Source organism: Octodon degus, unplaced genomic scaffold, assembly GCF_000260255.1.
Source record: "Octodon degus isolate 3935 unplaced genomic scaffold, OctDeg1.0 scaffold00091, whole genome shotgun sequence".
In the NCBI taxonomy this organism is placed as follows: Eukaryota; Metazoa; Chordata; class Mammalia; order Rodentia; family Octodontidae; genus Octodon; species Octodon degus.
The window spans coordinates 2495471-2511617 of NW_004524667.1; the positions used below are offsets into that span (position 1 = coordinate 2495471).

The following is a 16147-nucleotide window of genomic DNA, read 5'->3' on the forward strand; positions in this document are numbered from 1 at the left end:
GAACTCCAGCAACCTGAGGCTGACAGCTTTGTGGAAGCAGCCACTTAAAGGCCTGAGCTAGGGCCAGGCCCCCTGCTAAGCTTGTTCTAAGTAGGTGCTTTAGACCACTGAGCCATCTCACCAGCCCCGATATTATTTTTTTAATGTAGAACTTTAACATAGAACTTAACTTAAGGGCTGGAGCACGGTCTTGCTATATAGCCTATGCCAGCCTTGAATTTGCTGTATAGCCTAGTATGGTGTTGAATTCACAATTCTCCTTCCCAAGTCTTCCAAATACTTAGATTATAGGAATGTCTCACCATGCTCAGCAAAAAACGATTTCTGTTGGTGGATTGTATGGAGCTTGGGGGCATTTAATAAGTAGTATAGTTTATAAATATTCTAAATAATAGAAAACAAAAGAAGATGTCCCTGCTAGGTTCTGGATTGAGTGGTGTAGGCCCCAAGTATTGTGGAGTTTTATTATGTAGAGGGGCATCGTAGGTGGGCAATTGTTTCAGGACAGGAAGCTGGGACCCAGAAGAAGCTATCCTGAGGTAGATGGGAGCAGTGTGTAGGCATGTATAATGGCAAGAATTTTGCCTGTATGTTGTGTATGCATGTTGCCATATAGCTGTATATTATATAGCGTTATGTGTGTATACAGTGAGAAGAGAGGCTAACTGGAGTGTACAAAACAGAGTAGTTGGAAATTAAGTGGAAAAGTAGGTCAGAGCCAGATGGAAGGTCCTGTGTTTTCTGAATTTATACAGAGATATAGCAAAAATAAGAGTCATTGAGGAGACTTTGTAAAGGAGAAAGCTTAAAGACTTGGTGACCACGTGTGAAGATTGAGAGGGAAGAAGATTCAAAAGTTTTGAGCCAGAACAAGAGTGACATCATTATCATTATACACTGGAAAGTCAGAAAGGGGAGTTTAGATGAAGTTTGATGCCAGAGATCCTTGGTTTTTCTAAAAGTTTGCATGTTCTGGGTACGGCTCCTGAAAGAACAACTCTGATGGACATTCATGTTCCCTCCCTCCCTACTCCCATTTCCTTGGCCCAATCCTGCTTTCCTCGGAGCACACACCCCCAGGCTCCCTCCGCCCCCCAAGATTGTGGCTGCCCGGGCTCCGAGGTTGCTCTGCGCCGCGGACCCTGCGGCCCCGGGCTGCGAGGGCGGGGCTGAGCGAGGCGGCCCCACCCCACTAGGGCCGCGCGGTGATTTGGTGGGGGCGGGGCATGCTGTTTGGGCGGGACCTGGAGGTGGGGACCGGGTGGCGTAACTCGGGTAGGTGGCTTGTGGCTCCCGCGGACCGGCTCCCCCGAGGTGAGCGAGTGGCCGGCCCAGCTGGCGCCCGGGAGCCCCGTGGCGGGTGGGCTCCGCGCCGTGCAGGTGGAGGAAACCTGCGGGCGCGTCCGGGGTGGGGAGGTTAGGACGCGCGGGCCAGGTGCGACTTCCGCGCCGGGAGGAGCCTCGGGTAGGGGCCGCTGAGCCCCCGCGGCGGCGCGTGCAGCCTGCGCGCTTGCTGCCTGCACGTGCTTCCGGACCGAGGGCCTTTGGAGTTGTTCCGCACACCTTCCCTCCCCAAATCTTGAGCAACCTCAGGTATGATCAGATTCAAAAATTGTATTGGTAGCGCGTGCCCCAGGACTGGAGGAGAAAATAGCTTGCGGGACTGCCTTTCTGTTGAGCTTGGCGAGAAGGGTGCTAATGGTAATGGGGCTGCGCCTTAAAGACGCTAGGGTTTTCTGTAGGGGTTGTATCAAGACAGTTAAGTTCTCCAGCTCTTCTTTCCCGTCTGTGTTTTGAACCCGGCACCCTTCGCGCCGAGTTACATCCCCATCCATATTTTGAAATGTTTATTTTGAGACAGTCTTTCTCGAAGTTGCTACATTGCTCAGTCTGGACTCGAATTTTTCAACCTCCTGCCTCAGCCTCCTAGAGTGTGGGATTACAGGTGTATGCCACCACGCCAAACAAGCCTATTGGCTTTGAAGTTGGAATGCCTGGATTGGGATGTACTAATTCAGTGTAAAAAACGTGGACAGTTTGCTTAATTTCTATATGTCTTAGTCTTCACATCCATAAAATGGCAGTTCTGACCTTACAGGGTTGTTGTGAAGATAGAATTGATATCTAGTGCTTGACCACAATAAATGTTGGCCATTTTCTCTGTTATGCATTCCTGTGAGCATTAATCTCCAGAGTTGTCCTCATTGGAATACCCATGCTTTTTCCTCAGCTGTTACAAAAAATGCTTTCTTTGGAAGTGTTTTTACAATTGTAGACTAGAAAAGGCTTTCTAGTTTTCTGTCATACTAAGTGTATTACCTCATAAGATCCTCCACCTTGTTCCAAATCAAATATGCTCTCAAATGCTACAGACCCAGGAGTCTGTTGTTGCTGAGTTGTTTTTGTGTCTGTTGGTGGAGATCAATTCCAAGGCTTCACTCATAGTAGGCAGACCTTTCACTATGGAGCTACACCTCCATCCCACCTGACTTCAGAGCTGTTCTACGAGAGATGAAAAAAAGCCAGTGCCCTTAGGATGAATGTGGCCTCATTTTAAGCACCAAGTTGAGGTAGATTTATCACTTTATAGAATTTATAAATTGTGCTGTTCAGGACAGGTGCTTACATTGCAAGACTAGGTAAACCATAGTGCCCAACACATGTTAATTTAAAAAAAAATCACAGGAACCCATAGCTTGTTGTATAGAACCTGGGAACTGAAAGGGATCTGAAAAATCAGACTAGCTAGATTTTACAGATAAAGTTGAGGCCAAAGACAGAATCAATAACTGTCAGAGATTGATCTCTGATGATCAACAGGTTATAAAATCAAAGGAAGATATTACCTCTACTCTTAATAATAGTTACTGTTTTTGTTTTAGACAGTTTTATGGTGTCATGAGTGGTTTTCTCTCAGCATTATCCTCCTTGGTAGCTTAATTGCATGATTCATAATCATTCTTCAGCACCTTTGATTTAAATCACAAGTCTCAAGGTTGCTACGTCAAATTACTGCTTTGAGAACAAGATGATTGTCTTCTGAAGCTTTGTGCAAACATGTTCTAGCAGTGCTTTGGTTTTGTTGTTTAAAATGCACCCCTTTAGTCCCATCTACACAAAAGTAAACAGCTAGTATAAACCAGTTGACCTACTTGGCAGTTTATCATCACTGTTACTGGTGAGGTCTTCTTGATTGAGTAGGATAGAGCCAGGAAGTGGAACCTAAAGGCAGGCCCAGGGAAATAGGACTGGGACCTGAAGAAGTATGTTGCAATGTTGTTGCTATCTTCAAAAACATTGTGGAGTGAAATTATTTTGAGATACAGATGTGTTAGTTGCTGATGCTTACCCAGCCTTTTGCAGAGCTCACTCCCTCACCTCTGGGTATTTGTTCAGATGTTACCTACTTGAAATTGCATACAACCCCACACTTCCTATAATATGTATTTACTTGTTTATATAGTTACTCATTATCAGTTGTCTACTACTAAAGAATAAGTAGCTTAGCAGTGCTTCCCATTTGGGTTTGCTACTCTGTCCTGAGTGCCTAGAAGCAGTTCCTAGCACATGAAAGGTATCATATATGTGGATCTGATGCAGACATTTCCAGCAAGAACCGTGATTACTTAAGCTAATTCACTGTCATCTTGCCCTGTTCTCTGCCCCCCACGCCCACTTTTAGTTATTTGTTCTTGAGGCCATGCTAATTCTGCCTCCTACCTTGAACCCCACATGCAAATAGCTACCACCTTATTTTACTTGTCTTTTTTTTTTTTTTTTTGCAAGCACGCCACTCCTAGCATTGCCAAGCCTCTTTTTGCTCCTGCCCTTTATTTCATTTAATCTTCTACACCTACAACCCTTCAGTTCCCTTTTCAAATGCTTTTAAGTCCTCATGTGCAGAATATGATCAAGAGTGAGGTACCTGGGCTTTAGTGTTCCTTACAATGTGATCTCAGACTCACTTTTTCAGTTTGTGACTCCTGTAGATAAAAAATGATTTCCAGTGTTTGTAAATATAAAAGCAAGATGAGGCTTTAATGTCGGTACCTTATAAAATGCCAGGGTGAGTATTACTTCATGATAATTTTTCTTTGTATTTTTATGAGCTGTCTTTTGCCATAGTCTGGTGTGGTGGTCTGGTTACACATTGTGACACACTGGACTCAGCTGTTCCTATCTGTACTGAAGACTCCTGTCCTTTCTGTGTTGAGTGCTCATCCTTCAAACCTCTTTTATATGCCACTGCCACCCCAAATACTAGATAGTTTACAGTAGTTTTTCTTTCCTCTGAGTTCTGGTGACTTTTCAAGAGGACCTATTACAGTTTACTTTCAGTTGTAATTCAAGGGTTTTTTTGGGGGGAAGGGGCATATATTAAAATGAGAAGAAGTAAATGCAGAGATTCCAGTTATTTCTTTTTTTAAAATATTTTTTTTTGTTTTTCTTTCCAGTTGCTTTTAAGGCAAGTACAAAACCACACTTGCTTACCTGCTTGTAAAATAAAAGGGATAGGGGCCGGGGAGATAGCTCAGTGGAATGAGTGCTTGCCTGGCGAGTACAAGGTCCTGAATTTGATCCCTGGTACCACCATAAATAAATGAATAAGTAAATAAAATGAATAAATATTAAAATAAAATAAAAGAGAACTCAAAACTCTAATAGGCTTAACTCATTGAAGATTGAGATTCAATGATTATTCCTCCCTTACAGTATGGATATCTAAGGAGAATGGTAGAAAACATTAATTACTCATTAAAAAGATACAAATGAAGACACTGAGGTCTGGATTCAGAGAAAGAAATAAATGTTGGAAGAACAACATTCTTAAGACTCGCATAGATGGGCAAGCAGATTTTTTTTTTTTTTTTTTTTTAAACAAAAGCGCAATAATCTCACACAGGAAGCCGTTAGGCCAGGACAGGCTTTATGGAGCAACATCTCCAGTTTGGATTATCTTGTGAAATGTTATTTCTAAACTGTATTTTTGTTTTTATATCTCTAGGCATATAATACTGTTTTTCTGAATTGCTTTCTGAGTCAGATAGGACTGGATATTCTCTTTTGTCTGGTCTGGCAGAAAGTAATTTACCACCTTTCATTGTTCACTCTAAAATGAAGTTGCTACCTCTATATATTCCTAGATAGATGGTGATCTATGCCAGAAACTTGTTAATGCGTCAAAGATAGTAGATATGTTACCTGAGTATGTTTACAGTTGATGCTTACAATTTTAAGTCTGCTGTCAGTGTTTGATTTAACACATTTAGCTTGATTTTACATTACAAACATTTATATGCTCATGACCTAGTTGGGCCAGTACTTTTATTTTGCTGGTAACTCAGATTACAACTTGATTTATGATTCTGTGTTTGCCATATAATTTTTATCTTCACTTTTCCTGTTGCCTCCCAAACTTCCATTGGGATTTTCCATTCTAGGCCATGGGTTAGCCTAACTTATCTTCTTTGTTCTTGATTTTGATATTTACAGGTGTAGCACCTTTTTGGTGTGTGTGGGTGGAGGGCGTACTAGGTAGGAGGGATCAGACCCAGAGGCACTCTACCACTAAGCTACTTACACAGCCCTGTTTATTTTTTTGAGACAGGGCTTGGCAAAGTTACACAGGCAGGCCTTAAACTCTGTCATCCTTCTAAGTCTTCCAAATTGCTGGAATTACAGGTGTGTGCCATCACATTCAGCTACAGATCCTTGTTTTAAATTTATTGTACCATTCTAAGGGCAAGGTTATAGTTTCTATTGATAGAAAAGAGTTAGAAGGGCAAAGCTGTAGTTTCTGCTGACAGAAAAAAGGCAATAGTAGAAATATAAAGGCCTAACTTTTTAAGTGTTACAATGCAAGGTAAAATTCTATAAGTTACATTTTACTAGTAATATATCCAATATAAAGTCAGGAATTGCAAAAATGTGCTACAATGTCAGTATAATTTAAATGTATAATTATTTGTAATTTCAGAAATTCTTTTTATTATATATATTTAGTTTAGGGTCTACAGGGTCTCACTACACAGATTGGACTTGTAGTGATCCTCCTGTTTTCAGCCTCCCAAATACTGGGATTACAGGCTCACACCACCATGCCCAGTCTCAATTACTCAGCACCGCAGAGACACGGAAGCACAGCAGGACGGGGATTGAACCGCCGTCCCCTGCGTAGGCCTAAGCAGGTGCTTTAATCTGCTGAGCTACCTGGCCAACCCTCAGAGATACTTTCTAATATAATAACCAATAAAATTTTGTTGTCAGAAGAATTTTGAAAGCAAGTACATTCTTTGGAGTACAATAGTTTCTTTTTTCGTACTACATAGACATCTGTTTAACCAGACTTTTCTTTTTAAAATGCTTTTGTGAGCCATACATGGTGGCACACACCTGTAATCCCAGCACTGAGAAAACTGAGGCAGGAGGATCATTGCAAGGTTGAGACCAGCCTGGGCTACAAAGTGAGCTCAAGGCCAGCCTGAATAGCATAGATCCTATCTCAAAAAGACAAAATTAAATTAAATGATAAAATAAAATGGCTTTGTTGGTAGGAATGGTGGTTTAGCCCTGTAATCTCAGCTCTCTGGGAGGCTGAGGCAAGAGGATTGCAAGTTGAACCCCAGTCTGGGCAGTTCAGTGGCTTAGAGATACTTTCTCTTAAAAAAGGGTGAAGTTGTAGTGTAGTGCAAAGACTTGGGGTTCACTCCACAGTACTGACAAAAGAAAACCAAACAACTTTTTAAGAATATTACAAACAGTAAAAGGTAGTGATGCATCTCCAGCATATGCTATGAGGTAACTATTGGATAAGTAAATCAGTGGTTTTGGACAGATTTTATTGTTAAGTATTAATGTGGGTTATAATAACAGGAGAGATCAATGAAGAGGGAGAAATAGATGATTGAGCAGCATGTTGAGGTACTGGTTGCTTTGATGATCTCACCAACACGCTTTGGCAAGTTGGAATTTTCAAGCATGTCTCTACCTGTGGAGTAAGTGAAAGTCGTGTTTTATCGGAATGTGCTATGTATGTGACAATGAATGTCATAGTTCCTTCATCCTAGTTGAGCAAGCTTTAAATAAGCAAATGAAATGCAATCTTAGATGCAGTCCATAAATGCTAAAATAAGCGAATGGGATAAGAAGGGAAGATTGAATCAAGAAGGGGCACTTTAGAGTTATTGTCAAAAGGAGTGACGTTTATACAAAGATCTCACTGTGAAGAGCTGAGGAAAGTGCGTGGTAGCCAGAGGGACCACAAGGAGAGAGATGGAGAGAGCACAGACCAGGGAAAGGGCTGAGTGTGTGTGTGAACGGAGAAAGAGCTTCCAGTGGGATTCTAGTGAGTAGAGAGAGGGTGAGAGGCTTTGGAGTACAACGTGAGAGGTAGACAAAGGTTAGGCCATATTCAGTAATTCAGAATTCGGATTTTATTGTAAGAGCAATGAAAGCCAAAGAGTATGCAGGGATTTATAATCAATCTGTCTCCTGAGTGATAGATGGATTGGAGAAGGGTTAGAATAGAAGCAGAGATGAAGATTTTCCCAACATACTCCATGAGATGAGGTGCTGATTGTTGACTTCTGAGTTTTTTTGTTCATGTGTCTACTCAGTCTGAGTTCTCTGTTCAGCCTCTACAGTCACAAGCAGCTTTACCCTGGGACCTTCCATCTGCCATGCTTACAGTCTTCTAGAAAAAGTCCTTGGTGTATGCTGTGTTTGCATCTGCCTGGAAGATGTTCAGTAGAAAAGCTTGGGAAGCTGAGAATAGAGCAAACATTCTTGTGATTGGGACCCCAGTGCAGGACCTTAGGAAAGTGAGAAGAATAGGACATTGCCACTACCGCCATCACAGCCTTGTTGGTTCTGGATCAAGTGGAAGGACATGTTATCACTGAAGGAAGTTTAGGGCTTTCCTCCTTATCCTGGCAGTTTTGATTCTAGTATGGAAAAACAAAGGCCGTCAGTGGTTACTTTCACCTCTTCACTTCATTCCCTTCCCGAAATGTCTGTAGTGAAATAGAGGCCGTTTCAGGAAATTAGCAGGCTTATCTGACTGTTGAGGCTGTCACCACTTGTTTCCAATTGTTGGATACACACTGTTCTCTATTGTCAGTCCCAACACAGGCTATTTAGCAAGTATTTTATTTTTAATTTTTCTATCACTTTCACTGATCAGGATAAATAAAAGATGCATCAAAATAAGAGATATGCTAACTCTAGGAAAAACTGGGCTGTGTGATTACAGGATGAGAGAAGCATCAAAGAGGCCAGTGGAGTGAGAATTAAAGGAAGGATGTATTAGTAATGAAGGAAAACAGGAAAAGTTGTAACTGATTCATCATGGGATATGGGCAAGGGGAGCAGAGGTGGTTACTGTATGTCTTTCATTGGAAGATCCTGTTAGATTTTTAATCTATTCTGCAGTGAACCTAATTTACAGATGTGACAAAGATGTGCTTTGTTCTACTGAAACATTTCAGATATGCTGGTAGCTAGTTTCCAGAGAGGAGGAAATAAACAGATACAGACTGTATACTGTTACAGAACACTTTCAGTACCAGTAATCAGTTAGTTTGGGGTTAGAATATCCTGGGAAGGTGCTTTTAATGTAATTTAAAATGAACCCCACAAAGCCTGTTGAATGCTCAGAAATAATCTCTGTCTTGCACCATAATCCTCTATTTCTTGGGTCAATTTCCAGTTCCCAAAGTAGTTCTAATCTAAGCTCTATGGTATGTGCATGGTGTTTTTCTGTAGACTTAAATTTTTAAGAGTGGTTTTAGGTTCACGGTCAAGGAGAAGGTATGAGTCAGGCATGGTGGCTCACACCTATAATCCCAACACTCTGCAAGGCTGAGGCAGGAAGATCACAGCTTGAGCCTAGTCTCAGCAATTTAGTGATTTAGTGGGACTGTCTTAAAATTAAAAATGAACAATGACAAAAAACAAAACTGGAGATGTAGCTCATTGTGAGGCCATCGGTTCAATCCCTAGTCCTGGGAGGAAAAAGGTCTCCCTTTTTCCATAGGGATTTTCTGTCTGCCTGGTGGCCCTATACATGTACAGCCTCTTACACTAGCAACATTCCCTACCAGGTAGTTAATGTGTTACACTTTATGAATCTACATCAGCACATCATAATCACTCAGACCATAGCTTACATTAAGATTCCCTCTTAGTTTTGTACATTTTATGGGCGTGGAGAAATGTATGATACATATCCACTAGTATCATACAGAGCATACTTTAAAAGTCCTCTCTGATAACTGGGTGTGGTGGTGTACACCTGTAATCACAGGTACTCTTGAGGCTAAGGCACTATGAGCTGAGCTGCATGTACTGGCACATACCTACAATCCAGGCACTTGGGAGGCTGAGGCAGGAGGATTTGGAGGCCATGCTTGGCCGCATAGTTCAAGGCCAGTCTGAATGATATAGCAAGACCCTGTCTCAAACAACAGAACAAAAATAGAAGAAGAGTTAAAATTCAAGACCAACCTGGGCAACTTAGTGAGGCCTCTAAATTAAAAAAAAAAAAAAAAGGCTGGGTGAGAAGAGCTCAGTGTGAGGTCCTGGATTCAGTTGTCAGCACGCCCCAGTCTCTCCACAGAGCCCCTGTGCTCTGCTGGTGGCAACCACTGATGTTTTTACTGCTTTAATAGTTTTGTCTTTTCTAGAATTTCAAATAGGGGAATCATACAGTCTGGAGCATTTTCAGATGGCTTCTTTCACTAAGTAATAAGTTCCTCCATGTCTTTCCATGGCTTGATAGGCCATTTCTTTTTAGTGCTGAAAATATTCCATTGTTTGAATGTACCACTGTTTATTAATCCATTCCTCTACTTAAGGACATCTTGATTGTTTGAGTGTTGGCAGTGATGAGCAAAACTTCCATAAGTGTCCATATGTAGGGTTTCATGTGCACATAAGTTTTTTAAATTCTTCAGGTAAACACCGAAGAGCACAATTGTAGGATCACATGGTGAAAACATGTCCAACTGTCTTCCAAAGTGGCTGTACCACTTTTCTTTCTTTTTTTTTTAAATTTATTTATTTTATTTATGTGTGCGTCCAGCTCAGCCCACCAGGGGGCAGGGCTGGCTGGCATGTGGTGCTGGGGGATTGAACCGTGGTCCCTGTGCTTTCCTTAGCTTGTTGTAAGTAGGTCCTTCAGACCACTGAGCCATCTCACCAGCCCCAAAAATTGAAGAGTTTTTTTTTGCGGAACCGGGGATTGAACTCAGGCCCTTGCGCTTGCCAGAGAAGCGCTTATTCCACTGAGCCATCTCCCCAGCTGTACCACTTTTCATTCGCATCAGCAGCCAGTGAGATTTCCTGTTGCCCCTCATCCTCACCAGCATTTATTTGATGGTGTCAATTTTGTGGATTGTAGCCATTCCAAGTACAATGGTGGTATCTTGTTATTTTAATTTGTATCTCCTTTTATTGACATATGATGTGACATCTCTATTTACTTTTTTTTTTTTTTTTTTTCCCTTGAGACACAGTCTAGCTAGGTAGCCCAGTCTGGGTTTTAATTCATGACCCTTTTGCTTTAGCGTCCCTAGTGCTGGGGTTATAGATGTGGCCACTATAACTAGCTGTGGAACATCTTTTCATGTGCTTACTGGCCATCTGTATATTTTATTTGGTGAGGTATCTGTTAAGATCTTTGACCTATTTTTAAATTGGTTGTTTATTGTGGTGTTTCTTGCATTTTTAAGAGTTCTTGGGCTGGGGAGATAGGTCAGTAGAATAAGAGCCTGCCTGGCAAGCACAGGGTCCTGAGTTCAATCCTCGGTACTGAAAAAAACCAAAGTTATTTCTATGTTTTAGGTACTACCCTTTTATTTAATGTCTCTTAAAGATACTTACCTCTAGTCCTCTGGTTTGTGTTTCTCATTCCTTTGCTGTTGTAGTACCCACAGAGTCAAAAGATGTATTTTCTGTTATTTTCTTTGTTAAGAGTGGATACTGATAACCTAGGAGTATATCTGCTTCCTCCTCTGGGTAGGATCCACTAGTCAGTAAAGAACCAATCTTTATGATAAGTGAAGAAATGGGCCTCAGAAACACTCGTATTTTATTTTACTTCTTTTTTTTTTGGTGTACAGGAGATTGAACCCAGGGCCTTTATTCTGAGCAACGTTCTTAGTATGGGTTCTTTTATCTCTTTCTAACTCTTTTCAGACAGGATCTCGGTTGCTAAATCGGCCAGTTGGACTCAAACTTGTGATTCTCCTGCCTCAGCCTCTCAGAATGCAAGGATGATAGGCATAACCACCATGCCCAGTGGGCTTTTTATTTTTGTAGAGGTAAAATCATAAGAATAGTTTGGTCTTTTTAGAAGAGAAATTTTGTCTGCCTTCAAACAGATACAGAACAGTAATTAGTAAGCAACAGACAAAAAAGATACTATGGTAAAGGAACAAAATGCTATTAAGCAGTATTTAAATCAGCATATTTTAACAGAACAATTTGGACGGTTTTCTGCCACAGAGTTTACACAGATTTCTACTTTGTATAGCTTCAAATAAATACTTGACTCTATGAATGTTTTTAAAACGATAAATTCTTTTCTAAAATATGTATCTCAGTAGCATCTAAATTTCTTGTGCCTTTTTATTTCATAATTTAGCTCTTGGTTGTCCTTGTTATGGGGTCTGCCTGCTTTTTACCAAGCTGCCAGTTAGTTATTTACATGTAATGCTTTAAGAACTGGAAGGCAGGGGCCACTTCTGACAGTGCTACCCTTCTTGCTAACAGAATCAGAAATCTCCCTTTCTTGCTAACTTTCTCTCTGTAAGCGTATTACCTTATGGATACCCAGTTAATAGATTCTTTTCAACTCTGTAGTGTCTTCAAAGATAAGGTTAGAAGAGGATGTATAAAGAAACTGAAGCGTAAGAAACAAGAGTACAGGAAGTTGAAGGACATGGTTTGTGAGTTGGGTGCCATCACTCACAGTTGTGTGATAATGTATTCCTCTTAGCCTAGGTTTCTTCCTCATCTATGAAGTAGGAATAATAGTATTTCAGAGGTTGCAGGGAAGAATAAGTGATTCTTAAATGTGAGTACTTAAAACAGTCCTGCATAAATGTTCAATAAATGTTAGTTTTGATTCTGTACTATTTGACATCTTGGGCCAGAAGATTGTTGTAGGGGGGATCATACAGGTACCATACACAATTATCTGTGTGTGGTAATTGATACAACTTGTACCTTTCTTTTGGTGTTTGTCAGAGGCTTGTATATGGCCCTAATCCTTCTTAATAACTTTTATCACATAGAACAGGAAACCAGTGTGGGGGATTTGACTGGGTACTACTATATTTATTTTCACTAAAATGTCAAGAGTAGATAAATAAGCATAGGACTGCTGTTGGGTTCCATAGAATCCCACATAAGACACAAGCAACACATTTTTATCTCTGGGAGTTCTTTGACTGGTGGATTACATTTTGGGCTTCTGGGATTTGTGTCAGTGTAGAGATAGTTTGCAGTAACCTTTGGCAGGATTGTATTTACCTTTCTGCATTGACAATCACTGTGGGGAATTGCTGCATTTTGTTCTTGACAAAAACTAGAGAACAGCAGTATAAACATGTGGCCTTGTAGTGGACCCCAGTCATCTGTTTAATCCTTCTTGCCTTAATACCTTTTGATTGTAATCCCCAATGTGCTGTCCAGACTCCTGCTGATATTCTGCAGTTTTTGTTAAGAAGGTAATCTTCTCTCAGAGCAAGACTTGAACTACTTGCTGAGCACTTTTGGGCTATGAGACAATAAAGAGAAGTAGGAGCACTTTGCGAAGAGAATTGGTGTTTCTCTGTCAAACAACTTGAAAGCATTTTATGAAGGGAGGTATTGGGAGTATGGACCTCCTCAGAGGAATGAAGTAGCTGCTTTCAGTAAGGAAGTTCAACTGAATTGGAGTTCAACATTCTTACTCTCACCTGTGTTTGCCCAGATTTCTCTATAATTAAGATTACTCTGCTTTCCAGACAGAATCCGTATGTTAGCACAGAGACTATAAGTTTGCTTGTTTAACTGGTTTTGGAATGCTTTCCAGAAAACTTGAGATTTAATGCTTATTCTTCTCAGCTTGGCAGATATAAAAGTAAGACCCTTACTTTGTGGACGTTCTCAAGGACAGCCAGAAGCAGACCTAGCCCATGTTACTGTCTCTGAAGTCAGTGTTTTCATCAGTTACTTGGATTATCACCACCCTGCCCTCCACCCGCACTTCTTCCTATGAAGGGAGTCTTAACAGGATTGTTTACTACGGAGTTGTGAACAGGGCTTAAGGTACCAAGCAAGGCATGGTGAAGCTTCCTTTTCTCAGCAAGGTCAGGAAGCCATTATTAATTCTAGGCTTTCAACTGTAACTGGGAGAAGGAGCTGCCTGGTAGAAACTGTGTTCTTAGAAAGTGAAACTATCACTGTCAAAAAGACAGCGGAGGGCTTAAACAACCTTGGACTCCATGGAGAGTAGCAGTTGGATCTGGAAAGGCAAATAGAGACTGACTAGCACAGTTGCCAGGGAAGAACCTCTGGCCCCCATTAAGTGTGTACTTTGACTGTAGTTTTCTACACTCAGCTGCCTCCTTTGCCTGCATTAGAAGGTCCCTAGGTATTTTCTATGAAACTGCTTTTCTAGCTTGCTCCTCCTCCTTCATAACATGCCACTCAATGGGATATCTTACTGTCCCTTCTAAACAGAAGGCCCAAGGCCTAATGTTTTCCTTATTCTGTTTTTGTGGACTATACCACAGCAAGGCACAGGCATTTATGCTTGTATATAATAAAGTACCTGTGGGACCGACCACTATATCCTACATTCTCTTTTTTTGTTGGTTTGGTTTTTTGAGATGGGCTCTTGCTTTGTAATTTAGGTTACCCATGAACTCACTATGTAGTGCAGGTTGGCCTTCAATTCATGGCAGTCTTCCTGCATCAGCCTCCCAAGTGCCTGGATTACAGGTGTTCACCATACCAAACTCGCTTTGTTTGCTTGTCTTGTCTGTCTTGTCTGTCTTATGATTACATTCTTTATGGAGAGCTGGTACATGTACCTAATACAATTTAATTCACTTTTCATCTCCTTGCCTTCCCCACCCTCCTGTCTTCCCCCACTTGATGATTAAGTTAGGCATGATGGAGCAGGCCTGTAATCTCAGCACTCTGGGAGGCTGAGGCAGGAGAATCTCAAATTCAAGCCCACTCTGGGCAAATTGGTGATTTATTGAGGCACCATCTCAAAATTAAAAAAATAGGGTTGGTAATGCAGCTCAGTGCAAAGGCATAGGTTCTGTTCCCAATACCAATAATAGTAATAATAATAACAGCAGCAGCAGTAGCAATAATACAACAAAAACCATGTCCTACATTCTCAAGGGAAAGGTGTGGCCAGGATAGGGCATAATCTTCCCTCTTGCCAGCTGCAGGTTGAGAAGGGTGGGCTAAGGTGGAACTTGAGGAAGGATAAGATGATCTGTCTAGGTAAAGTTAATCCATTTTAAACAGCGATGGAAGCTCCACCTGCTCTGCTATGTAAGTGGTAGACCACTGTGACGGGAGGCTGAGGCTCTGGTCAGCCAGCCAGAGCTCCTTTAGTGAGAGTTAACCTCATGCTACATGACCTGTGGAATATAGACTTCTGGAACTTCCTTAATGAGGGAGGTAGATGAGGTGCAGATGTTTGCAGGTTAGTGATAGGAACACAGCAGAAACTAAATTGGTAGTTCCTAAGCTGAGGAAAAGTGCATTCCTACCGGAATGATCATCAAATGGATCCTTCTTAGAAGGAATGACAGGTGGTAGTAGGCATTTAAAACTGTTTTGCTAATAATTCTTTTTTTTTTTTTTTTTTTTTTTTTTCATTTTGTGTATTTGGTACAGGGTCTCACTACGCAGCTGTTTGTAATTTTTATGCTTCTGCTCATTTTTAGAGGATCAATGGCTGAGAGGTTCTTTTTTTTTTTTTTTTTCTTTTTTTCTGTTAAGGTTGCATGATGGAATTTGAATATTACCTCAGGAGGTTTCATATTTTGGATTAGTTAATTGTTCTCATTCTCCTGATTATTTCTTCGACTCACTTTTTGGTGTCCTCTTGAGACATTAAGTACAAAAAAATTATACCATGGACTACAAGGAAAGCTGTCCAAGTGTAAGCATTCCCAGCTCTGATGAACACAGAGAGAAAAAGAAAAGGTTCACTGTAAGTATGTAATATAAACCATATGGGAAAAATTGATTACAAAGGGTGTTTCTGTGTCATGATTTGTTCTTCCTTAACCTAGAATGCTTCTCTTCCTCCATATCTGGATTTGTGTGTGTGTGTGTGTGTGTGTGTGTGTGTGTGTATGTGCATGCATGCGTGTACGCACATGTATGCATGCATATGCATGTGGTACTGGGGATTGAACCCAGGGCCTTTGCATGTTTTTATTTTGAGACAGGTCTCATTAAGTTGCTAAATTGCTAAGGCTGGGCTTGAACTTGCAATCTTGTTGCCTCATCCTCCCATGGTATTGGAATTACAGAGATGAGCCACTATGTCTGGCTTAAATTTTCCTTTCTTAGTGTAAATTTTTGCTAATTTACACATCCCTTTGGGGAATCTTATGACACTGTCTCTTAGGTTGTCTCAGCAGAAAATTTATGTATTTGTGCATGTTTAACTGCCACTGATAATTTCGTGTGGCCTATCAGGTAGCGTAGGCTCCTGAAATCACAGGTCCCATGTGAAGAACTACTGTCAGGGCCGGAGATGTAGCTCAGTGGCACAAAGTGCCTGCCTGGCAGCCTCAAGGTCCTGAGTTCAATTTCTGGTACCAAAAACGAAACAAAGAACTGCTGTCTTGAACTTCCTGCAGTATCTTCCTTATGGTATTTATTATTTTATATCTTGTTGTAAACTACAAAAATAGTTTTAAAAATACTATATCTCTTTTTCACGTTAAAGATAATGTCTATTTTGATTTTTTTTTTGCCATAGTTTTATTGATAAATAGCAATGAGACAGTTTCAAATCAAATCGTAGGACAGTTTCAATAATTAACACACTGCATACATTCTTCTTAGTGGTTAATTGCTGTACGAGATGCGGACTTGATATCCTATTTACAAACACCATTAG

General features: G+C 40.9%; 1 protein-coding gene across 1 annotated transcript in view; it reads left to right on the forward strand.

The window, feature by feature from the left end:
* Positions 1-1499: 1499 nt before the first annotated feature.
* Sgk3 (serum/glucocorticoid regulated kinase family member 3) overlaps positions 1500-16147 on the forward strand; it is a 72511-nt gene continuing 57863 nt past the window's right edge. The window contains exons 1-2 of the mRNA XM_023722386.1: positions 1500-1593; positions 15013-15226. Coding sequence (XP_023578154.1) covers positions 15149-15226 — 78 coding nt within the window. The 5' untranslated portion in view covers positions 1500-1593; positions 15013-15148. The remainder of the gene's footprint in view (positions 1594-15012; positions 15227-16147) is intronic.